We start from the raw sequence: 27,060 nt of genomic DNA on the forward strand, positions 1-27,060 counted from the left end.
TAGCACCATCACAGATCACATGCTTGACTTAGCTAGTTTGAAAAGCAATAAATACCACATTATCAAGTCCCTGTATTCAAAGTGAAGGTTGTAATCAGAATTGTTTACACAGTAGATAATCACACAGCCTGCCATGAATCTTGGCTTTGGAACAAATGCGCTGTAGCTAAGCAATGTGCACCCAGGATGTACATAGTCAGGAATCTCTGCAAGACATTGATTGTCATGGCAGGTCAATCTTCACATCCTGCTCCAAGTTAGCTTCCTCTGGAGGCCAGCACAAGCTGCACATCTGCTCATCCTGCTAATTTCCACAAATACAATTCACTAACCCCAAACCAGCAATGGTGTCTGCAAATCATCTAGAGGACCTGTCCTATTGCTTGTTCCACTGGCAAATAGGATTCAAGGATGCAGACCCAGGAAAATAGAAATGGAAAAGCCTTAATGTAATGTGACACTGGTATTGGTTTATTAAGGTCACAGAAACCAAGATACCATGAAAGGTTTGTCTTTACATACTGTTCATACAGATCAGATCATCACAATGAGGATGAAAAATGTAATGCAGAATAAGGTACAAAAACTACTGAAAAAGTGCAGCGTAGATAAATAACAAAAGCACAAGATCATAACAAGGTAGATTGTGAGGATGAGTCCATTTTATCATACCAAGAGGTCTGCTTTTGAGTCTGGTAACAGTGAGATAGAAGCTGTCTGTAAGCCTGGTAGTTTGTGCTTTCAGGCTTCTGCCCAGAGGGAGAGGGGAGAGGACAGAACGTCCAGGATGTGTGCCAGGTGTGCTGGCTGCTTTATTGAGGAACTGAGAAGTTTAAACAGATCCACAGAGGCTTCCTGTGAGGTGTTGAATTGTGTGCACAGCTTTCTGCAGTTTCTTGCCATACCAAACAGACAGAATTATTTCAATGGTGCATCAATAAAGATAGAAAGAGTCAATGGGACATGCCAAATTTCTTTAACCTCCTGAGGAAGTAGAGGTGTTGGTGAGCGTTTTTGGCCATAACACCAATGAGCTCAGGTCAGGGCAGACTACTGGTGATGTTCACACCTGGTGACTTGAAGCTCTCAATGCTTAAGCACATTTTACCCCATTGTCTCTCATATCTTTCAGGTCCCACTGCCAGCTCCTGTGTCCTCAGAGACTCTAGCTTGCTCCCATCCCATCTTCCTTGAACACCCCCAACCCTCCCCTCTCCTCTGACACTACCACCCTCTGATCCTAACTCTCACCCATGCCAGGTCTTCACCACTCCCTCTCAGCTTCCCCTCTCTGAGGCAGAATGTTCTGTCCTCAATAAGGGCCTCAGCTTGTCCCCCTGCGCCCACACCTCACTGAGTTCCACGCCTACCATGACACTGAGCTTTTCTTCCACCGCCTCTGTCTCCAAGCCTACTTCTCTGGCAACGACCCTCCAGCCCATACCGACAACCCCTTCTCCTGCTTTTAACCCTTCTCCTCTTCCTGGACACCCCGCTCTGGCAACGACCCTCCAGCCCATACCGACGACCCCTTCTCCTGCTTTTAACCCTTCTCCTCTTCCTGGACACCCCGCTCTGGCAACGACCCTCCAACCCATACCGACGACCCCTTCTCCTGCTTTTAACCCTTCTCCTCTTCCTGGACACCCCACTCTGGTCTTCTGCCTGTTCTGGATCTCCTCATTGCTAACTGTCGCCAATGGGACATCAACCATCTCATCTTCACCACTCCTCTCTCCTATTCCAACCTCACTCCTTCTGAGCGCACTGCTCTCTGCTCCTTCTGCACTAATCCTAACCTCATCCTCAAACCCACAACAGAACCCCACTAAGGAGCACGAGGCCATTGTCTCCCACACCATCACTGACCTTATTGAATCTGGGGATCTCCCATCCACTGCCACCAACCTCATAGTTCCCTTACCCCACCCCTCCCATTTCTACCTCCTCCCCAAGATCCACAAACCCAATTTTCCAGGTAGACCCATTTTTTCTGCTCATTCCTGCCACTCCAATCTTATATCTGCTTACTTCAACTCAGTTGTTAATCTCCTGATTCAGTCCCTTCCTACCAACATCCATGACACTTCACACACTCTTGATCTTTTCAATGACTTCAAGTTTCCTGGCCCCAAACATCTTATTTTCAACATGGATGTCCAGCTCCTACACACCTCCACCCCAACCCCCCATCAGAAGGGCCTCAAAACTCTCCATTTCTTTCTGGACACCAGACCCATCGAATTCCCCTCCACCACCACTCTCCTCTGTATGGCGGAACTGGTCCTCATTCTCAATAGTTTCTCCTAGGCTCCTCCCACTTCCTTCAAACAAAAGGAATGTGCATGGGTCCCAGCTATGCCTGCCTTTTTGTTGACTACATGAAACAGTCTATGTTCCAAGCCTACACTGCTGTCACTCTCCAACTCTTCCTATGCTACACTGACAACTGCATTGGTGATGCTTCCTGCACCCATGCGCAGCTCATCGACTTCGCCTCCAACTTCCACCCAGCCCTCAAATTTACCTGGTCCATTTCTGATACCTCCCTCCCCTTTCTCAATCTTTCTGTGTCTATCTCCGGAGACAGAGAATCTACTGATGTCAAATATAAACCTACAGACTCTCACAGCTACCTAGACTATGCTTCTTCCTACCCTGTTACTTGTAAAACTGCCATCTCCTTCTGTCTTTTCCTCCATCTCCACTGCATCTGTTCTCAAGGTGAGGCTTTTCATTTCAGAATGAAGGAGGCGTCCTCCTTCTTCAAAGAAAGGGGCTTCCATTCCTCCACCATCAACACTGCCCTCAACTGCATCTCTTCCATTTCACACACATCTGCTCTCACCCAACCCTCTGCCACCCCACCGGGGATCGTCCTCACCTACCACCACCCCCCCCCCCACTGGGGATCGTCCCCCCCAACTGGGGATCATCCTCACCTACCACCCCCCCCCCCATCGGGGATCGTCCTCACCTACCACCCCCCCCCCCACCGGGGATCGTCCTCACCTACCACCCCACCGGGGATTGGGTTCCTCTTGTCCTCACCTACCACACCACCAGGGATTGTCCTCACCTACCACACCCCCCCCCACCGGGGATCGTCCTCACCTACCACACCCCCCCCCACCAGGGATTGTCCTCACCTACCACACCCCCCCCCCACCGGGGATCGTCCTCACCTACCACCCCCCCCCACCGGGGATCGTCCTCACCTACCACCCCACCGGGGATTGGGTTCCTCTTGTCCTCACCTACCACACCACCAGGGATTGTCCTCACCTACCACCCCCCCCCCCCCCCCACCGGGGATCGTCCTCACCTACCACCCCCCCCCCCCCCACCGGGGATTGGGTTCCTCTTGTCCTCACCTACCACATCACCAGGGATTGTCCTCACCTACCACCCCCCCCCCCCCCCACCGGGGATTGGGTTCCTCTTGTCCTCACCTACCACACCACCAGGGATTGTCCTCACCTACCACACCCCCCCCCCCCACCGGGGATCGTCCTCACCTACCACCCCCCCCACCAGGGATTGTCCTCACCTACCACACCACCCGCCTGTGTCCAGCACATAATTCTCTAACTTTCGCCATTTCCAACAGGATCTCACCACCTTTCCCTCCCTCCCCACCACTTTCTTCTTTGTGCAGGGATCGCACCCTATGTAACTCACTTCTCCGTTTGTCCCTCCCCACGGATTTCCCTCCTGGCACTAATCCTTGCAAGCAGAACCTGCCCCTACACCTCCTCCCTCACTACCGTTCTTGGCCCCAAACAGTCCTTCGCCTGTGAGTCTGTTGGGGTCATATACTGTATCCAGTGCTCCCGGTGTGGCTGCCTGTATATCGGTGAGATGGGAGACTGCTTTGCCGAGCACCTATACTTCATCCATCAGAAAGCGCCGGATCTCCCAGTGGCCACCCATTTTAATTCCACTTCCCATTCCCAATCTGCCCTGTCAGTCCATGGCCTCCTCTACTGCCATGATGAGGCTATGCTCAGGTTGAAGGAACACCTTATATTCCATCTGGGTAACCTCCAACCTGATGGCATGAACGCTGATTTCCCAATATTCCAGTAATGTCCCCCCACTTCAGCATTCCCCATCCCCTTTTCCCTCACTCACCATCTCCTTCCTCTGATGCTCCTACCTCCTTTTCTTTCTTCCATGGCCTTGTGTCTTCTCCTATCAGACTCCCCTTCTCCAGTTTTGTATCTCTTTACTTCACCCGTCACCCCATCCCAGTTTCACCAATCACCTTGTGTTTCTTCCTCCCCTCCCTCCACCTTCTAACTCTGACTCCTCAGCTCTTTTTCTCCAGTCCTGCTGAAGGGTCTCGGCCTAAAACATCAACTGTTTACTCTTTTCCATAGATGCTGCCTGGCCTTCTGAGTCCCTCCAGCATTTTGTGTGTGTTACCCCGTTGTTCCTCCTTTTCACTTTGAGAGGGGCATGGAGTATGGGTTTGCCACTTTCGTCGTTGGCTCCCACAAAAGTACTTCATCAATTTCAGCTTCTGCTTTTTAGTGCATTGTTATTTTCTCCTCCATAAATCCAACCACTCACACTAATATAAACAGGAAATATTCAGCAGGTCAGGCAATATGTGGAAAAAGTAGCTGAAGCTAATAGCGTTTCATCAGTCATTGACCTGAGGCTGTGTAACTTGTGAGCTCTCAGTTCGTGAAGGATCTCCTGCAAACAAAGTTTCTTTGGCCAGACAGTAGCCACCTCAGTAGGCTGTCTTGCCTGTCACCACAGCAGCTACCTGCTTGCCAACAATGCCAGAATCCCACTGCACCGTGCGGTGTAGTCTTGCAAGCTTTATATCAAGGGGGATCCCCACTCTTCAGTGATCCTGCTCCCTGCATCTAGCTGAGTGACCCCTTAAGCTGGAGGAGGAGGTGCATGTGGAATGAATTTGGCTAATCTTGCCCAGAATGTCAGCCTACAAAAGGAAAGATATTAAGTGCAGAAACTAGTCCCAATTCAAATGTTTTGCTAAAGATTTTAAACTCATGCTTTCTCCAAACAATTGATTTGAAAACCCTGAAGACATACCTTAATTGCATTCTTTCTAAGGGTTGGGGGAGGGGAAGAGTAGAAGATTTGGAGACTTCTTTTTATCCCTAATGGCTTAGAAATGTCACTGTATCCTCGATAAACAAAGTTTGAGCCGGTTTGAAGAACAGCAAGGAATTTTTGTTATGGTTTCAACTTATCAGTACAGGGTATCAAGCCTATTAACTTTCTCCTTTGTGGATACTGCCCAATTTGCAGTGGGGTTTCTGGTTTTATTTCTGATTTTCAGCATTTGCAGTATTCTCCTTCCATGGAGTTAAGTCTCTATGCCAATAAAATTTAAAGGTGATCTGGGCGTTGAGTGACGTGGAAGCTAACAGTCTGATTGTGGTTCCCTGCTTTCTTACAATGTGGCCCTATGGGTCAGTCTGGTCATCCTGCAGCCTCCTGGACATGGTATCAATCTGCTGGTCAGTTCGACTGCAAGTTGTCCTCAAAGATTCTAGCTAGCAATGTCTATCTATGGGCCTCGACAGGGAGGGGAGGGGTATACCTTGTGCAAGCACTATGCCAGCTCCCCAGCTTCCCCTGACGATTCTACCAGCACCCTCCTTTCAGCTATTCAAAAACAACACTCACCAGTGGCTAGAAATGTGTTGTTTGCAGTAGAGTACATCTTTAAAGGTTTCTGAAAAATTCACACCTGTTGTGCTGCTTGCTGAGAATAGTGAGAATCTGCAAGTGTGAACCTCATGTTCAAACTGACACCACCACTCCACTTTGCTTACCCAACCACAACGTACTGTGAACTTCACAAATGCAAGTCTCTCCAACAACCTTCAGGAGACCTGCAGTGCCATACGAACACCAAAACTATACTTTGTCTCAAAATGTGAATATTGGGTTAAGGGCATGAAAAGAATAACAGATAGCTGATCAAAATTATTCACTTGCTTATTATAAAGATACATAAAGGCATATTGGATAGTAAGATGGTTATTAGTAAACTTATTACAACATAATGTTGCAGCTCTATAAAACCCTGGTTATACCATGCTTGGAATATTGTGTTCAGTTCTGGATGTCTCATTATAGGAAGGATGTGAAAGCTATATAGAGAGGGTATAATGCTTCCTGGATTAGAGAGCAAATCTTATGAGGATAGTTTGAGCAAGTTAAGACTTTTCACTTTGAAGCAAAGGAGAATGAGAGGTGACTTGTTAGAGGTGTACAAGATGATAAGAGGCATCTATTGAGTGGGCAGCCATGTTTTTCCAGGACAGAAATGGCTGCATAATTTTAAGGTGGTTGGAAGAAAGTATAGTGGTGATGTCAGAGGTAACTTTTATAAAGTTGGGGGGGGTGGGTGGGTGGTGTTGTGGAAATCCCTGCTAGGGCTGATGTAGAGCCAGATACATTAGAGACATTTACGTAATCTTTAGACAGGCACAAGGATGACAGAAAAATTGAGGTCTATGTAGGTTAAAAAGGTCAGCTCGATCATACAGTAAGGTTAAAAGGTCGGTACAACATCACGGGCTGAAAGGCTTGTACTGTTCTATGTACTTGCTGTAGATTGGCAAACAGTGGGTTTCTTAAATGGAATAAGTAGACTTTCAAGATGAGATATTGGACTGTCAGATCCATAAAGAAATGCTGATTGGCTACAGTGTATGTGCCAGACCTCCAGGCTGCAGTGTGCCAGACCTCCAGGCTACCGTGTGGAGTTACAAAGTACATTGGACATCAGAAGATGGCAATCCAACCCCTAGCTCCAGGGCTGAGCCGGCTCCTGGTCCCATAATAATGGAGCCCACTGGACTAGTACAGTGAGCTTAGCTGTCGCTGGCATATCCAGCAAACACACTTTTATTGGAATTGCTTGCTGTCCTTTTCAGAAGAGATAAGTAAAGGCAAGTTGTGGACTTTATTAAGAATTTATTTTTATCCATGTGCTCAGCTCTTTTTATCTGTCAATTTGCTATTCACAAGGTTAGCCTACAAAATGCTCCAACTAATACATCTATGTACACGTACTATACATTGCGAAGAGCCAGTCATTGCTGAACATTACTGGATTCCCAGTTTGAGTTTTGATATTCTATCTGTTGCTCGCTCTCATTTTGCCATTTGAGCAATTTGTTCTTTTCTCGCGCGTCGCTTGATGTTTTCTTGAACAGGTTCCAATGTCTTTCTTTCTTTCATGGCTGCCTGCAGGAGGACGAATCTAAAGTTGTATTCTGTATACATACTTTAATAATAAATGTACTTTAAATCTTTTGCTTATTCAGATACAGAGATCAGTTTCCAGGCCACATTGGTCAAGAGCTCCCTGCTGTGGCATTTTACAACGGGGAGCTTTCTTTACATAATTCCTCCCTATGATTCCATAACTTTCACTGCTTCTAAATCTAAACTTTAATTGAAGCAGTTTTGTAACCTAATCTTTTTCTTTTAGCTTTTCTAATGTGGTAATAATGCACATTAATGTTTTTAGAACATATTTATTTTTATCTTTGGGTGCATTAGGCATAAAATATTGGACATTGTTATCTACATTTTATTCATTTTTTTATTTAAAGATACAGGCCCTTCCAGCCCAATGAGCCCGCACCAACCAATTACATCCATGTGACCCATTAACCTAGTAACCCGAAGGCTTTTGTATAGTGGGTGGAAACTGGAGCACCCAGAGGAAACCCACGCTGTCACAGAGAGAACGTGCAAACTCCTTACAGACACCTGGGTCACTGAGACTCTAATAGTGCTGCAGTAACTATTATATTACTGTTGCCCTCATTTCCCTATCTTAGTGGGAAATCACTTTGCCTGTCTCTTGTGGAGAATGAGGATTGCGTGGGCAGATTTTTAAAATAACTTACACTAGTTGAATTTTTTTAATGGATTAATTTATTACAATTTTAAATTATTTTAAAGTGTTTCATCCATTTCTAAACATCTCTGATCATGAAAGACATTTGGAAACAGATGAATGGGCCTTTTGACATCATGAGCTATGAGGGTATCTCCAGGCAAAGCACAAAGATTACGGAGAGAAGGCAAGAGTATGGGGTTGAGAGCTTTAAAAAGACCCAAGACTGAAAGATGTGACCCACACAGAACTTCCCATCTTGGAGTCTACTTGAACATTTTGACAGGAGCTATTGTCAAATTTCTGCCTGAAGCAGTCTCAGTACAAAGGAGAACGGCCCAGCGTGATGAGGGAGTGTTGAATGATGCAATGCCATTAGATAGAACAGCTGAATAAACCACATACACCTATTTATCAAACCCATCACTGAATTTAAATGATTCTGAACATCAGGTATATTTAAATACTACTTTAAAAATAGAGAAAATTGAAGATGCAAATATTTTGAAACAATAAAGCATGCAATTACATTTGTACTTATGAAAGTTACGGAGAGAATTTGAGCAAGTTGGGGTTTTCCATTGGAGCACAGGAGAATGTGGGGTGATCTTACAGAGTTGTAAAAAATCATGAATGGCATTGATAGGGTGAATGTGCAGTCACTTCCCTAGGGTTGGCGAATTCAAGAACTAGACAGCATGGGTTTAAGGCAAGAAGGGTGAAATTTAATAAGAACCAGAGGGGCAACTTCATCACACAAAGGCTACTCAGTGTATGAAATGAGCTGCCATTGGAAGTGCCTAGGGCAGGTATATTAACATTTAAAATACAATTGGTCAGACACTTACATGGGAAAGATAAAGGGAACATGGGCCAAACGCGGACTAATGGGACTAGCTCAGGTGGGTCAACAGGGAGCAGTTGGACTGGACGGCCTGTCCCTGTGCTCTATAACATTATAATATATAAACTGCAAACTGGACGATTCTTACCCTTTATCCTATCAACTATTCTTCCCCATCTCTTCCCCATTGAAATGAGCAAAGATGTGGCTCTTGGCCCTTATCTAATTAGGGGTGGATTTGGTTCTGGAGCTGCAGCAAGTTCATGCTTCTCCATATTGAATTCCAGAGAGCATTGGAAACAGCTCAGAGAGGAGCTTTCAGTGCCAATGCAGGAACAACAGCACTCAGAAATGGCAACAATTCCACACTAAACTGGTAGCAGCAATTTCTGACTTCTCTTATAGGCCATTTGCACTTTGACCTTTACAATCTCCTATCAGTTCATCCTTGGGGTTTTCCTTAATCCTGCACACCAAGGCTTCCTCATGGCCCCTTCTGGCACACCTAATTTCATTCTTAAGCTCCTTACTGCTCGCTTTATAATCTTCTAGATCTCTACCATTACTTAGTTTTTTGAACCTTTCATAAGCTTTTCTTTTCCTGACTAAATTTTCAACAGCCTTTGTACACCACGGTTCCTGTACCCTACCATCCTTTCCCTGTTTCATTGGAACGTACCTATGCAGAACTCCACACAAATATCCCCTGAACATTTGCTACATTTCTTCTGTACTTTTCCCTGAGATCATCTGTTCCCAATTTATGCTTCCAAGTTCCTGCCTGAAAGCTTTATATTTCCACTTACTCCAATTAAATGCTTTCCTAACATGTCTGTTCCTATCCCTCTCCAATGCTATGGAAAAGGAGATAGAATTGTGATCACTAACTTCAAAATGCTCTCCCACTGAGAGATCTGACACCTGACCAGTTTAATTTCCCAATACTAGATCAAGTACAGCCTCCCCTCTTGTAGGCTTATTTACATATTGCGTCAGGAAACCTTCCTGAACACACCTAACAAACTCCACCCCATCTAAACCCCTTGCTCTAGGGAGATGCCAATCAATACTTGGGAAATTAAGATTTCCCAGCACAACAACCCTGTTATTATTACACCTTTCCAGAATCTGTCTCCCTGTCTGCTCCTTGATATCCCTGTTACTCTTGGGTGGTCTATAAAAAACACCCAGTAAAGTTATTGACCCCTTCTTGTTTCTAACTTCCAACCAGAGACTCAGTAGACAACCCTTCCATGATTTCCTCCTTTTCTGCAGCTGTGACACTATCTCTGATCAACAGTGCCATGCCCCCACCTCTTTTGTCCCCCTCCCTGTCCTTTCTGAAACATCTAAAGCCTGGCACTCTTAGTAACCATTCCTGCCCCTGAGCCATCCAAGTCTCTGTAATGACCACCACATCAAACTCCCAAGTGCTGATCCACGTTCTAAACTCATCTGCTTTGTTGATGATTCTTCTTGCTTTAAAATAGACACATCTCAAACCATAGTGTTTCCCTTCTCTATCACCTGCCTATCCTCCCTCTCACAATGCCTACTAGCTTTCTCTCTTTGTGAGCCAACCGCCCTTTTCTGTGTCTCTTCAGTTCAGCTCCCACCCCCCAGCAATTCCAGTTTAAACTCTCCCCAGTAGCCTTAGCAAACCTCCCTGCCAGGATATTGGTCCCCCTGGGATTCAAGTGCAACACGTCCATTTTGTAAAGGTCACAATGATCCAGAAATCTAAATCCTTGCCCTGTTTCAATCCCTCAGCCACACATTTATCCTCCACCTCATTCTATTCGTATTCTCACTGTCGTGCGGCACAGGCAATAATCCCGAGATGACCACCTTTGAGGTCCTGTTTCTCGATTTCCTTCCTAATTCCCTGTAGTCTGTTTTCAGGACCTCCTCCCTTTTCCTACCCATGTCATTGGTATCAATATGTACCACGACCTTCTGGCTGTTCTCCCTCCCACTTCAGGATATTGTGGACACGATCTGAAACATCCTGGACCCTGGCACCTGGGAGGCAAACTACCATCCGTGCTTCTTTCCTGTGTCCACAGAATCGTCTATCTGACCCCCTAACTATCGAGTCCCCTATCACTGCTGCCACCCTCTTCCTTTCCCTACCCTTCTGGACCACAGGGCCAGACCCTGTGCCAGAGGCGCGGCCACTGTTGCTTCCCCCAGGTAGGCTGTTCCCCCCCCCCCCACAAACAGGAGTACTTATTGTTAAGAGGGACAGCCACAGGGGTACTCTCTAGTATCCCTTTCATGACTGTTACCCACTTAGATAAGTGGTACTACTTGTCTATAGCTCCTCTCTATCAGCTCCTCACTCTCCCTGACCAGACAGAGGTCATCGAGCTGAATCTCCAGTTCCCTAATACGGTCCCTAAGGAGCTGCAACTCGACGCGCCTGGCGCAGATGTGGCCATCCAGGAGGCTGGGAGTCTCCCAGACATCCCATATCTGACACCCAGTACAGAACATTGACCTCATGGACATACTTCCTGTTTCTATTCCTCACGGGTAACTTACCTCACTCACCTCGATCTGTTATCACCGAAACCCAAATGAGCCAAAGCCCTACCACTCTGCCTCAGCTCACTTCGTCAATGACTGCCCTGCTGGGCAGTGTCTCCCTTTTATGTTTGAACCTTCCCTGCTATCTAACTCACAACTGGTGCTCCGGCTATTGCCGCTGATAGGCCATGTACAATAGACAAACGCTCTCCAAGCTCCCTTTTCTAAATAACCACCTCCGACCTGCGAGAAAACCCTCTTGGTAAAGCTCTGTTGACGTCGCCAATAGGCTACGTACAATTGTTCACCCCTAATTACCCTTGAAGTTAAATTAGGCAGTATAGTAGTGTAGCGGTTAGCACAACTGCCAGATTTGCTTCCTGTCACTGTCTGTAAGGAGTCATTCTACCCGTGATCCTGTCAGGTGCCTCATTTGCCCTCTATGCTCTGAAGAGTTGTTAGAATCACTGAGTTGTTAGCATGCTCTATTGCCACTGGAAGTGTGACCTCTCTTGCACAACCCTCTGACTTGACACAAAAATGAAGCATTTCACTGTACGTTTCTTTCTACACAAGACAAATAAAGTTAATCTCTTTCATCTCAACTTAGAAATGATGATGTGGAAGATCTGGAGTCATACATCAGCCAGATTGGGTACCAGGTTTCATTCCTTGAAGGATGTCAGTGAACCAGCTGGGTTTTTAACGACAATCCAATAGTCTAAAGGGTACTATAGCTGAGATTAACTTTTTTATAACTTAGTTATTTGTTCAGCTGCCTGGAGGGGATTAAACACATCTGGATCAAGGATCTAGACCCTTGAAAGCTAGTCCAGTAAACACTTCATTACTGCACTCCAATAACTAAATGAAGGTTAAAAAAATAACAGAAATGGGCACCACAGTAACAAAGGTTAGCGTAATGCTATTGCAACTCGGGACATCAGAGTTTAGAGTTCATTTCCAACGTTATTTCCAAGGAGTCTGTATGTCCATAGAATGTGTGGGTTTCTCCGGGTGCTCTGGTTTCCTCCCACAATCCAAAGATGCACTGCTCGGTAGGTTAACTGGTCATTGTAAATTGTCCTGTGATTAGGCTAATGGTAAATCAGGGGCTGCTGGCCAACGCAGCTCGAAGGGTTGGATTGGCCTATTTCACACTGTAACACGAGATTAGACAGACAGATGAAGAGAGAGATAGATGGATGGATAATCACCTCTAGATCAAAGGTATAATATTAATAGAGCTCAGCCACTGGAATGTACTGATGGAGCAGAGAGGTCTGCCTCTGGCCATCTGTTGTGTTGCTGATCCTGTCTTCCCACAGGTCTAGGAAGTGAATCCCTCTAAGGAGCTAGACACTGGTGGTTCATGGCAGGCAAACAGATTGGCATCTATCATTAGTGTAGTATCAGATCAGCTTCATTGTACACCCAAACATACGTCAAATCAAATCAGTGAGGCCTGCGATGAGTCAGCATTGCTATTCTTCCAGCACCAGCAGAGCATACCTACAACTTACTAACCCGAACCATATGAACGTGGGAGGAGAGCAGAGCGCCCGGAGGAGTGTCACGCAATCATGGGAGAATATACAGACAGACAGAGGTAAGAAGTAAAGCACTGCGCTAACCACTACACTACCTCACGGTAGCTCCTCATCCATTTATACTGGACCAATCCACTAAACCACCCAGATCGAAATGCTCCTAACACGCTCCAACCTCCCCTCTATTGTGCTTAAAACAATTTCCAAGGAATTCCTACCATCATTTCAGTTCACATTCACGATTTCCCTGATCCATCACTGTCGTACTTCAAGATGTCTGTTTGTGTGCATTTTCAGAATTTGTATGGACGTCCATTTTCTCAAGCACCAGATGTGCATGTTAAACTGAGTCCCTTACCTTGCGTGTCATGTTCTGACCAACAGCCAACTTCACACATTTATAAACAATCTGCGGTACTGTAGGCCTGTGTTCTAATAGAAATATTTATAATTCACTGATTGTTTCTCTTATAGTGAAACAGGATAATTTTGCACTTCTGTTCACTGAGTAGATCTTTAACAATTTAAGAAATAGTGCTAATTATTGCAGCTATAGAGACCAAGAGAGATGGTTTTCAGAGGGGCCAGAGAAGAGGAAGAGGTTCAGAGAACAGCAGAAATAAGCTGCATGGTTATGCGGTCACACAGTAACTAAGATGCCCCCTCACCACATAGTCTTTGTTGTCACGCAGCTGGAATTTTCGTTATATAAATTTAAAATATAGCTAATATAACTTTGAAATACTGTAATTAAATATGTGTGAATGAATATAATCAATAAATTTTCTAAATAATAAATATACCACAACCTTTACTTAGAAATGTTTTTGAGTTTCAGTGTATTTACATTGTCAGTATGTTGCAAGTTGTAACAATAAACACAGAATGGAGCTCGGTAGCTCATTATTAATAAACCACTGGCTTGAATGCTAATGGTGTCAAAGGTTATGGGGACACGGCGCAGGAAAAGGGGGTTGAGAGGGGAAGTAAATCAGCTGTGATGGAGTAGTAAAAGTAGACTCAATGGGGCAAATGTTGTAATGCTGCTCTTCTGTGTTATGGTCCTATGGCCTGAAATACAAGAGAAGGCTGGGCAAGGCCAGCAGGTGGTACAGACACCGTGGAGAAAATAGAAGAAAAATCGGAGTTATCATGAGAAGTTGTTGATCTTATGCAACGTACAATATTTAATTCTATTTGCTTCTAATTCTAAAGCACATGCTTGCATGAAATATTCTGGCAAGTAACAATGCTGTCACTGTAAACACAAAAGATTCTGCAGATGCTAAAAACATGAGCAACATACAGTGGAGGAACTCAGCAGGTCCGACAGCATCTCTGGAGGGAATTGAACAGTCGCTGCTTTGGGCCGGGAACCCTACATCAGGACTGCGATAATGCCACTGCAGAGCCAAGCAACGATCAGGCCGAATAAAAGAGAATCTGGCCCTTAACACTGATGTTCAATGGTAATACCATTTCTGATTCTACCACCAACAATATCCTAACATCGCCACCAGAGACTTGGTTGACTCAGCCACAAAAAATTATGAAGCTTAATAACCTTGAGGATAGGTCTCTCAAAGTACTACTCACTTTCTGACACTCCCAAAACCTTTCCACGTGTCAGGGGTATCTCTGACTTGCCCACGAGTGCAACTCCAACAGTATTCAAGAAAGCCTAGAGTAAAGACAATGAAGCGTGTGTCTATGGAATTGCAGCCACCACTGCGAACCCACCCACTATTTCAACTCCATCCACCATCACACCTTTGCTCACCACCACAACGATCATTACCTCCCAGGCTGTTCCAACTGCACCTCCAGCTCCGCATCCTCTATCACCAATGGGACTGAGACAGTAACACATAGAAATACCACCATCTTTAGGTTCCCTTCAAAGACAATCTGAAGAGTCTTGGCCCAAAACGTCAACTCTCTATACCTCTCCATTGCCTGACATTTTGTATGTTTTGCTCTCAATTTCCAGCATCTATGGAATGACTTGCGTTGAAACTATTTATCACAATCCTTTTATGGTTGCTGTGATCCAGATCCTGGAACTGCTGAAGCAGTGTCACTGTGAGAGCACTTCCACCAAAGGGAATGCACTAGCCCACAAAAAGCAGCGCACTATGGCAAGGAAATTAAACAATAAATTCGGGAATTCTCATGCTGGCTGTCAGTTAATAATTACAAATTGAAAATTAGAAACTGACTTGAAATCAACTGAAATTTGCTGAGAGATATCCAAATTTATCCATCCAAGGTTGGGGGTGTTGTGGATAGTGTGGAGGGCTGTCAGAGGTTACAGTGGGACATCAATAGGATGAAAAACTGGGCTGAGAAGTGGCAGATGGAGTTCAACCCAGATAAGTGTGATGTGGTTCATTTTGTTAGGTCAAATATGATGACAGAATATAGTATTAGTAGTAAGACTCTTGGCAGTGTGGAGGATCAGAGGGATCTTGGGGTCCGAGTCCATAGGACGCTCAAAGCAGCTACGCAGGTTGACTGTGTGGTTAAAGAAGGCATACAATGCATTGGCCTTCATCAATCATGGAATTGAGTTCAAGAGCCGAGAGGTAATGTTGCAGCTATATAGGACCCTGGTCAGACCCCACTTGGAGTACTGTGTTCAGTTCTGGTCACCTCACTACAGGAAGGATGTGGAAACTATGGAAAAGGTGCAGAAGAGATTTACAAGGATATTGCCTGGATTGGGGAGCATGTCTTATGAGAATAGGTTGAGTGAACTTGGCCTTTTGTCCTTGGAGCGATGGAGGATGAGAGGTGACCTGATAGAGGTGTATAAGATGATGAGATGCATTGATCGTGTGGGTAGTCAGAGGCCTTTTCCCAGGGTTGAAATGGCTAACATGAGAGGGCACTGTTTTAAGGTGCTTCGAATTAAGTACAGAGGAGATGTCAGGGGTAAGTTTTTTTTAAAGAAATGCAAAGAGTGGTGAGTGCGTGGAATGGGCTGCCAGCCACCGTGGTGGAGGCAGATACGATAGGGTCTTTTAAGAAACTCCTTGAAAAATAGAGGGCTGTAGATAACCTTGGGTAATTTCTAAAGTAAATACACGTTCAGCGCAGCACTGTGGGCCGAAGGGCCTGTATTATGCTGTAGGCTTCCTATGTTTCTTTGCAGATAGTAATGTTTGCTAATTTCATTCCTGAAAGGCCTGATTCTAATCTTTTTGAATCCCAAACAAAAGAAAATCTGCTGATGCTGGAAATCCAAGCAACACACACAAAATGCTGGAGGAACTCAGCAGGCCAGGCAACATCTATGGAAAAGAGAAAACAGTCAACGTTTCGGGCAGAGACCCTTCAGCAGGCGGCTTTCATCCTTGGGCCCCCAACAACAGGAAATAGCTTTGCTACACCCACCTTCGTCATGCTTTAATATGTACTTTGCTGAAGCATCCCTTCTCTGCCTTTTACATTCAGGAATCACAAATTTACTTTGCATACTTCCCCATTGATATCTAACCCGTGCAGTCCTGGGAAGTCCCTTTTAGATTCTTCCTGAACGGGCTACCCTTTCACTGACACAATCAGGGCAAACAAAATCTAATCGTTAAAATATTTCTTGAAACTCATCCCTGCCTCAACAAAATTATTAGTTCGATGAAAAAAGTGTCAGTATACAAAACAGCTCCAAGCAACAAAGTGTAAATGTAAATCTAAAATTCAAACTCTAGAAACAACTCTATCAAAAGGAATTTTACATTATCTTTTTGAGTCATAGACAAGTTATGGGTTATAAAAAAAGAAAAAAAGCACAGCGTCTTGTTAATTTCTGCTATCAGCACATGAGAATGATCCTAGAAATGAAAGGGTTAACATATGAGAAGCATTTGATGGCTCTGAGCCTATATTTGCTGGAGTTTAGAAGAATGATGGGAGATTTCATTGAAAACTATTGAATATTGAAAGGCCTAGATAGAGTGGATGTTTCTCATAGTGTGGGAGTCTAGGACCAGAGAGCACAGCCTCAGAATAGAAGGATGTACTTTGAGAACAGAGATGAGGAGGAAATTTTTAGCCAGAGAGTGGTGAATCTGCGGAATTTGTTGCCACAGATGGCTGTGGAGGTTAAGTCATTGGGTATATTTAAAGCAGAGGTTGATAGATTCTTGAATAGTAATGGTGTCAAGGGTTATGGGGAGAAGACAGAAGGATGGGGTTAAGAGGCACAATAAATCAACCGTGATGGAAACGGCATAGCAGACTTGATGGGCTGAATGGCCTTATTCTGCCTCTATGTCATATGATCCTATGTAGTGGTAGAAAGTAACTGGCTGAAACTTGTGACACAGCACTAGGAAATTAACAGATAAATTGCCCAAGAACAATGTAGATGTTACACAGAAGAACACTGCAAAACTGCACGCTGCTGTCATCTCCATACATTGATAAACAAAAAAATTAAAATTTATTGGTAAAGGGGGTAGACAGAGGAATGCACAAAAACAAACAATTTTAAAAACAAGTGTTAAAAGTCAAGGTATCTATGTTTCAACTGAGAACATAAAATATAATGAAAAGCATACATTTGGAATAATTTCCTGGTCAGCTCAACAACAAAGCTTAAGTACATGAGTGATAAACGTCACCTCAGGTCTCAGTTTTCAAAATTTGATTTTGGTTGAAGCCTTCCTCAAGTTTTTTAGTCCTGAGGAGGAAGGGAAGTTCAATCAGAGATGAGAATCTGTGATAATGACCTACACTTTGGTAGACCCTACGTGCAAGTACATTTAGATTTGCAAAATTGAAAATAACCAGGGACTGTTCAGTTTTGTACAGTAGAATGGTCACGCTTTCCACTGAGTTTCTGATCTCAGCCAGCTTCTGGGAGAAGACCAGGTAGAAGCAGGCTGCCTGGTCAACACGCTGCGCGGAAGAGAGATCAAAGCAGATGTTCCCTGATGTTCTCATTAACCTGCTGGGGTGCAGCCAGAAAGCGGAAAAGCAAGAAGCCCAAGAAATAATATCCATTTCCAATAGTCAGCTACACAATGTGAATAAGACTAAAACAAACAAGATGGCTGAATAAAAAGGCATTGGGTTCTGGACATACTGGAACCCACGGGCTGAAGAGGATAACAACACAATTTTTCTGAGGGAGGGCACTGCATAAAAAGGAAGAAAAGACAAGAAAAGCTAAGATAGAGAAAGGAGAGACAGAGCAGAACAGAGAGAGACAGACAGAGGTTCCCAACTAAAGCATTTTTAAAATTATATTTTGTTGAACACAGATCAAGTAAAAACCATGCTGTTTTTACAGAAATGTGATCCAAAGAGTTGGAATTATAGAGAAATTGGCACTGATGCAAGCAGAAAGGATTTATTAATAGACTTAGTAATCCCTTAGATTTAAAGAATAAAAAACATTTCCAGTGAGAACAAACTAAAGGAAAACATTTTTTCTTTATGCTAAATATTCTATTTTCTGCAGATCATTGAATTTTCCCCAATGAATATTTTGTAACTTGGCCAAAGAGGAAGATATGTTAACCCTTCAGTGTAAGTCACATTACATAGCATTTAATGTGTGGCAATAGAACTATATCTCCAAAGTTCAAAGAAAAATCTATTATCAGAGTGCATACATGTCACCACAAGATTCTTTGTATTGCATGTCCTGCAGTCAATTTATATTGTGCAAACATCAGCTGTCTTCAAATAAGACAGATCTTTTAGAAATAACATGTAAACAATTTCAACTGCTTCATATCACTTTAGCATTGCAAAAAAACATATCAAATATCCTTGTCCCAGTTTTTATATTTACCTCAACAACTAAACAATAATTTAATTTTTTATGTCATTTCAGATAAATCCAGGATAGAATGCTTTTTGTACATCTCAATCATAGCCTGCTTTTTAGTAAGTTAAATCTCATATTAAGAGGAACAGCAGATTAAGGGCTACAGTAGAAAAGCTATTACTATCTGCACTTGCAAATATAAATGCTATCAGGTGCTTAAGTAAAATCTTCACAGTTTACCTTTATTTTCCAAAGGTTGGTATACCCATTACGTCCACGACAACTGTCAGTTTGAAATTACGTGGAGTTTAATTTCATTTAAAGCACATTTCCAGATTCTGTGTTGATGAAAGGTTTCCACTGAAACATCAACTGTTTATTCCTCTTCAACAGATGCTGCCTGACCTGTTGCATTCCTCCAACATTTTGTATGTGCTGTTCTAGATTTCCAGCATCTGCAGAATCTCTTGTATTTCCAAATTCAAAGTGAGCACATCATATCCATGTAGTATTCAAACATAGAGTTCATGATGTCTTTCAGCAGTATGGAACTTTATTCATAAGAACTAATCAACCAGTGATTTCTTTCTCCAATTTTTATTTCACCTTTCTCTTGTATTATTGCCTAAAGGGCATTGTACACAAGTCACTGGAAGCAAGAGTCTCATCACTTGAAATTTGGTTAATTTTTGTAATAAAAATGTGAATTCAGTAGCTCATGGAATATATTTGCTGTGCTATTTGTGCAAAACCGTTAGACCAAAGAAAATTCTTCATCGCCTGCCAAACACTTGGGCCGACACTATTTGTGAGTCTTTTGAGATAATTAAGGACATTCACTGTGGCTTTAAACAAAGCATGCAATATATGAACTAGAAGCAGAAAAATGCTCAAAAGGAATACTAAATATTTGCAGCCTAGTACAATGCAATCATACTACAGTGTAGAGTTTCTGTACACAAACATGGGAACTAAACAAAATTAAGATTTGATTATTTTTCCAGAAATGATTTTCTTAAACAAATGCCGAGACCAAAATCATGTTCAAGTGGGTTTCAATGTGATAATAATCTGTCCAAGATAGTTATGGAAACGGATACAAATTCCCAGCTAATCTTCCTGTTACAAAATGGCGATAAGAGAAACGGATGGAGATAGGGAAGGGAATTTGTATGCAGAATAGAAAAAAGTATGGTCTTTTGCCTGCACCACTTTTAACTGGGGAAAATTTTGCTCGTGCTTTTATTACATTTTTGTTTGACTATTCTGATACACTCCAGCTTCACTTATTCTACTCTTTGCAAATCTAAAGTTATTCAAAATTCTACCACCATATTTTGTATGTTCTCCCCTTCATTCATCACACTTTTGCTAATCAACACTGGATCTCAGTCAAGCCATACCCTAATCTTACATTTCAGGTCTGCTTCCAGGCTCCTAGGCTCAAAATATCTGTCATCTCCCCCAGCTGTTCTACACTCCAAGTGATCCATCATCCCTTAATTCTGGCTGCTAGCTCATTCCAGCAATCACTCAACCACTGGCAGCCGCATCGTCACCCGGCAAAGCCCGGAATTTTAACATTCCCTTCTTGGCTAAACCTGTAGTTTCATATTTCTTGTAAGACATGTAACTTGTAAGTCTCACCTTGCACTTCTTTATGTAATACCATTAAAATCAGTATTCAATGGGACATATTCAGCATTCAAAGAAAATTTATTATCAAAGTATGTATACATCACCACAGCCTACCCTGAGACTCATTCTCCTGCAGGCATTCACGGTAGAACAAAGAAATACAATAGAATCAATGAAAAACTACACACAGAGTGACTGACAACAAATATGCAAAAGACAAACTGTGCAAAATACAAAAACAAAGAAATAAATAAAACTGAAAACATCAGTGTGGGGTCCTTGAAAGTGAATCCATAGGTTGTGGAATCAGTTCAGTGTTGAAGTTATCCACGCTGGCTCAGGAGCCTGACAATTGCAGGCCAATAGCTTCCTGAACCAGGGAGTGTGGGACCTATGCTCCATACCTCCTTCCCAAGGCAGTACTGAGAGCGTGATCTGTTCTGGCCATTTTTAATCAACTACTGGGCATCAGATAATGGGGGTGGAGAAAGATGAACAACAGTAAAGCTCCAGAGGTGAAAACCATCGCAAGTGATTCTTTAGCTTTGGCTAGACAACATTCAATTGAACCCGCCAAACCTAGTCCTACTCGCTGCGTAGTGGAGGAGAGTGAGTTTCAATTTTCAACACCAACAACTCACACAAAATGAGGAAGGACAATAACATGATTTCAGTGCTGAATATGAAAGGTTTGAGCATCTGCCTCAGAATACAAAACACTAATTGAGAAAGATGCAGCAACCAAAGGTCAAATCCTATGATTAATTATCTTTATCATAGTTACAAAGATAAGATGCAATTTTGGGTGCGGAGTTTAAGTTAGCCTAACAGGCTTCAAAGCTGCAACTTTCCTTCGGCACTTATATATAATGGTAGAGGTATACAGACTAGGAAAAAATGCATTCGTCTGCCTGTTAAACTAACTTTAGTTCCAGCATTCCGTACTTCTCAGCGCCGCTGCAGGAGTTCCCTCCGGGTTACTCTCGCCTGTCAAATTCATGTACTTTCTGAGCTGGGCGAGTTAATCAGGCTGAAGATGTCCCAGCAGTTACGCAATGGCGACCATTGTTTCTCATGGGGGTCCATTCACACAACACAGTGTAACCAACTAGCAAATGGCTCTATGCAGAGGCAGAACTAGAATGCCACCGATCCAAACATGCCCCCCTTCTATCTCGTTTTAAGATTCAAGCTCAAAGAGAATAACCTCGAAATTACGGAAGTTTGAGACGTTCTCGCCAATCTCGCAGGATAGCAGGACACATTTTAAAATGCGGATCCATTCAGATCCTGGTTCAAAATCTTAACGTCTTTCAACAAACAAATATAATCAATTCCTAAGCCCGAAACCCGATTAAAACCCCAATAAACATTTGGATTGTACTCACGTTCCCAGGACTTCCTTGAATTCGTACGCCACTTTAATTTCCTCCTTCTTTTTCCATGTTTTGTCCATCTCTCCTAGAGGCATCCTATATGGGCAGCCTGCTGCTCTCCCCACTGAAAAAGAGAGGAGAGGTTTTACTTGCAGTGCATACAGTCAGCAAAGGAGACTCAGCCTCCAGCTTAAGACTCCAAAGGCTGTTCCACGATCGCTACCGAAGCAAAGAAATAAACACGATCCGTTCAGACTCACTTTAAGAAATGCACCCAAATATCAATTCGACAATAGTTCTCTTTCAAGGAACGTCCACGATCGCTCGCTGCAACAAAAAAAACAATACAGATCCAAGAGGTGCAATGCTTACCTGCGTTTATTTGTATCAGATGCAGAGAGTGACAGCCCTGTGTGTGTTGGAGGAGGGAGTCTCTCACTCTACCCTTCTACACCTCTCGCTCCATCTAGTGATTACCCCGGGCTGCTGCCGCAATGACGTCATGGACCCTTGCCCCGCCCGCCGGGCGGAGAAGTGGGCGGGACGTAGCACTTGGCTCCTTACCAATCAGAGAAAGAGGCAGCGATCCCTCCGTCCTATCGTAGGTGGAGAGGGGCGGGATCGCGAGGTAACGCTGACCAATTGAGAACAAGCGAGGGAGCCAGTTCGCCCGCGCACCGTGCTGAAGTTGCTTATCACTGGACGGAAGAGAATCAATGAACCATTCTTCAGATAACAGGAGAGCGCGGGGAACGAAGGAATAAGAGAGAACGTCTTTCATGATAATACCTGTAGATTTTACTTATCTGAGAAGTTGTCATGCTTGTTTGTGTTTATTTTGTCGTGTAAATTATGCATAATTTTAGATTCAGATGTACTTATTTCATTAAATCGAAACATGCAGTTAAACACGAGGAAATCTGCAGATGCTGGAAATTCAAGCAACACACATAAAATGCTGGTGGAACGCAGCAGGCCAGGCAACGAAGGGTCTCGGCCCGAAACGTCGACTGTACTTCCTGTCATTTTCCAAAATTTTTATTGAATTTCATATACGCAAATACAGAATTCATAAGGATACTTATCATAAATCAAAATAAGATAGCACAAAATGCACTATATATAAATCACACTGATACAATCACGGTATCCCATATTGATGATCGATCAAATAAAATAAATTGAATAATATAAAAAAAATCTACATCCCTACCAAGACAGTGCTGGTTGGTAAAAAAGAGAAAAAAAAGTACCATATAGTGTTTTATAATAATAGCCCAGATCTATATTTTAAGAACAATTCAAAGATCTTTTAAATAGTTCAGAAAGGGAGGGTCCCCATAACGTTTGAAAATCTTGGTTTGAATCAGAAATCAAACAACAAATCTTTTCTAGATTGAAATATGATGTAACATCACATAACCATTGAGCATGTGTGGGGGCAGGAGATCACTCTCCTAGCCACAAGAGAAATGAAAGCCAGTACCTGCGGATGAGAAGGCTCCAAAATTATAACTCTTTCCTCAACAATACCAAATAAGGCAGCCAAAGGATTGGGCTTAAAACTAACTTTAAAAAGTACAGAAAAAGTTTGGAAGACATCTTTCCAATATTTTTCAAGACTCGAACATGACCAAAACATATGAATTAAAGAAGCCTCTCCATTATTACATCTGTCACAATAAGGAGATATATCTGCAATATAACGAGAGAGCTTGTCTTTAGACATATGAGCCCTATATTCTACTTCAAATTGTAGGAGGGAATGGCGAACACATAATGATGAAGAATTAACCATTTTGAAAATAACCTCTAGGTCTCATCAGATAATGAAGTCTGTAAATCCTTTTCCCAATCTTTTTTAATTTTGTCAAAGGAGCCATTCTCAATCCCAACAACAGACCATAAATATAAGATATTGAGCCATTTTCAAAAGGTTTCAAATTAAAAATTACATCTATTATGTTCTTATCTGGGCTAGTAGGAAATATATGTAGCTTAGATATTAAAAAATCTCTAATCTGTAGATATCGAAAAAAGTGGGTATTTGATAGGTTATATTTCACTGAAAGCTGCTCAGAAGAAGAAAGATTCCCTCCAACAAACAGATCCTGAAATTGTTTAATGCCTAATCAATCCCATTCTCTAAAAAAATAGATCGGTCGTAGATGGTTGAAAAAAAAATTAGAAAAAAAAAGGACTGGAAAGAGAAAACCTTAATAAACCAAAATGTTTTCTAAATTGTAGCCAGATCTTCAAAGTGTGTTTAACCACCAAACTGTCAGTTAATTTATTTACAGATAAAGGAAGGGAGGATCCAAGAAGAGAAATAATAGAAAATTTCGTAACAGAGTTGGCTTACAAAACAACCCATATTGGACAATCCTCACGATTAACATAATATAACCAAGAACATAAGATTTAGTATGTTAATTGCCCAATAATATAACCTAAAATTGGGTAGAGCAAGGCCACCATTCTTATTGCTTTTTTGAAGGTGGGCTTTATTTAATTAGTGTTTTCTGTTCTTCCATATATAGGAAGAAAGAATCCAATCTAGAGAATTAAAAAATGACTTGGGAATAAAAACAGATACGGTTTGAAAAAGGTATATAAATTTAGGTAAAATATTCATTTTAATAGAATTAATTTGACCAATCAATGATAAAGAGAGGTGTACTTCTTCCTATAGATGCTGCCTGGCCTGCTGTGTTCCACCAGCATTTTGTGTGTGTTACATGCAGTTTAATGCTTTGCTTGCATTAACACCCGACACACAGAGGGATGTTTGTGTAATATACAGTACTGCTGCTGCAAAAACACATTCTCAAGGTATTCCCATGACAATAAATTTGAACTTAAGACTATGATAATAAATGTAGATGCAATTACTGTAAATAGACTTATCTAAATATCTCAGTAGAATGTGCTTGAATACATCAAACAAGTTTTAAAAGAAAAGGCAATATCGAGTTTAATGTCATGGACAAGTGTGATGAAAAACATTTGCAGCAACATCCCAGGCATATAGTAACATATAAGCAGTATTCACAAGAAAAAAAAACCATGAATGAATCGCAATACAGTATTTACAAGAAAACACAATGATTGTGAAATGAAACATTTAGGGAAAGACTACACAAAGGAATTCAAAAGGTGCAAAATGCAACTTTTGTAGAAAATACAAAAGGAGCATTGGTTTCTTAATTCCCTCATGAAATAGAAGGAGGCTGTTCAGCTGATTGATTTTTGCTGTCTCACACAGCAATATCACCCTCTAATTTTACCTGTAACCTACTGGGATTCAGCTATGCCCATGAGAATGTAACTTACTTTGAACTATTATGGAAGCTTCATTAGTCAAGCAGGTGGGGAAAAATTATATCTTATGTCTAGTATTACTAACTCTTACAACAATAGCAGTAATTATGTTGTAAAAGACAGCAGAAATAAAGTATGATGGTCAGATTGGTACATGATGCAAAGAAATGAAGGAACAATGGACGAAGCCTGAATAGGTGGTCACAAATATCATCCCAAGCGTTAGTGAGGCAAAACTGTTGGCGATTATCTTAACACCAAAAATGACAGAGTAGAGAGAGACAGGAATGTCAGTATTAGAACAAACTGAAGCTTTGGATAGATAAAGAATTATTTAGAATTAATATACATGATAAAAAGAACATGGATAAGGAGAGAAATCTGTGTCTCATGATTGAGACATCGAAGGAGATTCCTGAAGAATTCACAAAAAGACTACCAAAGTTTGATATTTAATAAGCAACACTGCCCACCTCTGAGCAGAGTGCGTGCAGCATAAGAGAACTGAACAGAATATCCTGTATAAACAGAGGTCTCAAACCTTGGAGCAACACACAAGATCCTGAGTCTGGAATGCAGTAGATCAACCTTAGAAGGTGATACTAGTGGCAGATAAAACTGAAACAGGATGCAAGTGCTCCTCTGTGTCCTGTACATTAAGTATTACTTTCAGCATCTTTGATCAACACATAGTAGCCACTTTATCAGACACCACCTGCAAACTGTCACTGAGTGTATGTTCGTGGTCTTCTGCTGCTGTAGCCCATCCACTTCAAGGTTCAAAATGTTGTGTGTTCAGATATACGTTTTGGGATGTCTTGTAACTCCAAAACATAAAACTAATTAAAAGAAAAACATGGGAGTCGTAATGTTTGTACTTTAGTTTCATTTTTACTTTTAGCGAGCCACCTATGTGGTGACGTAATGACATATGCCATTCATGTACGTTTACATATAACCCACAATGAATTATGTAAGCTAAGAATGCTTAATCAAATAAATTTACAATGCTATAGAAATATTAAATACACAACATGCCTCCCTGCTTAGCTATAAGCTCCAATTCAATATAGAATGCATCTCAACTATATACACATTCAGTATATATAAAAAGTGTGCTGAAAAACTATTCCGCCTCCAACCCTTCTTTCGTAAATAAATAAGTATTACAACCAAGGATTTTGATCAATTTAACTGTGAATTTTAATTTGTGAATCACATCCACTACTACCCCTGTACCTATAAAGACCAAGGTGACATGTCTGAACGACTGGCGTCTTGTCGCACTCACCTCAATAATAAGCAAATGCTTTGAGAGGCTGGTCAAGGATTACATCTGCAGCATGGTACCACCCACACTGGACCCCCTACAATTCACCTACTGACACAACCGATCGACAGATGACCCAATAGCCACAGCTCTACACACTGTCCTTAAACAGCTGGAGAAGAGGGGTGCTTATGTGAGAATGCTGTTCCCGGACTACAGTTCAGCATTCAACACCATAATTCCCTCCAGGCTTGACAAGAAGCTCGGAGACCTCGGCCTTCACCCGCCTTGTGTAGCTGGATCCTGGACTTCCTGTCAGATCACCGGCAGGTGATAAGAGTGGGCTCCCTCACCTCTGCCCCTCTGGCCCTCAACACAGGTGCCCCTCAGGGCTGTGTCCTAAGCCCCCTTCATTACTCATTGAATTCCCATGACTGTGTCACCACCCACAGCTCCAATCCTTTAATCAGATTTGCTGACAACACTACATTGATTGGCCTAATCTCAAATAAAAATGAGGCAGCCTGCAGAAAAGAAGTCATCACCCTGACACAGTGGTGTCACGAAAACAACATCTCCATCAATGTTGTAAAAACAAAGGAGCTGGTTGTGGACTACAGGAGGAATGGAGACAGGCTCACCCCTATTAACATCAATGGATCTGGGATTGAGATGGTGAACAGCTTTAAGTTCCTCGGCATACACATCACCGAGGATCTCACATGGTCTGTACATACTGGCATCTCTTTCACCTCAGATGGTTGAAGAGTTTGAAAATCCTAAAGACTTTCTACAGGGGCACAATTGAGAGTATCCTGACTGGCTGTATCACTCCCTGGTATGGGAACTG

The 27,060-nt window shown here is 42.5% G+C and overlaps 1 protein-coding gene across 1 annotated transcript in view; it reads right to left on the reverse strand.

Moving 5' to 3' along the window:
* Positions 1 to 22,099, reverse strand: part of LOC140742039 (calcium/calmodulin-dependent protein kinase type 1-like) — a 269,373-nt gene extending 247,274 nt beyond the window's left edge. The window contains exons 1-2 of the mRNA XM_073072748.1: positions 21,992 to 22,099; positions 21,632 to 21,743 (exon numbers count right to left, since the gene is read on the reverse strand). Of these exons, the coding sequence (XP_072928849.1) occupies positions 21,632 to 21,714 (83 nt within the window). The 5' untranslated portion in view covers positions 21,715 to 21,743; positions 21,992 to 22,099. The remainder of the gene's footprint in view (positions 1 to 21,631; positions 21,744 to 21,991) is intronic.
* Positions 22,100 to 27,060: the final 4,961 nt, after the last annotated feature.

Source organism: Hemitrygon akajei, chromosome 19, assembly GCF_048418815.1.
Source record: "Hemitrygon akajei chromosome 19, sHemAka1.3, whole genome shotgun sequence".
In the NCBI taxonomy this organism is placed as follows: domain Eukaryota; kingdom Metazoa; phylum Chordata; class Chondrichthyes; order Myliobatiformes; family Dasyatidae; genus Hemitrygon; species Hemitrygon akajei.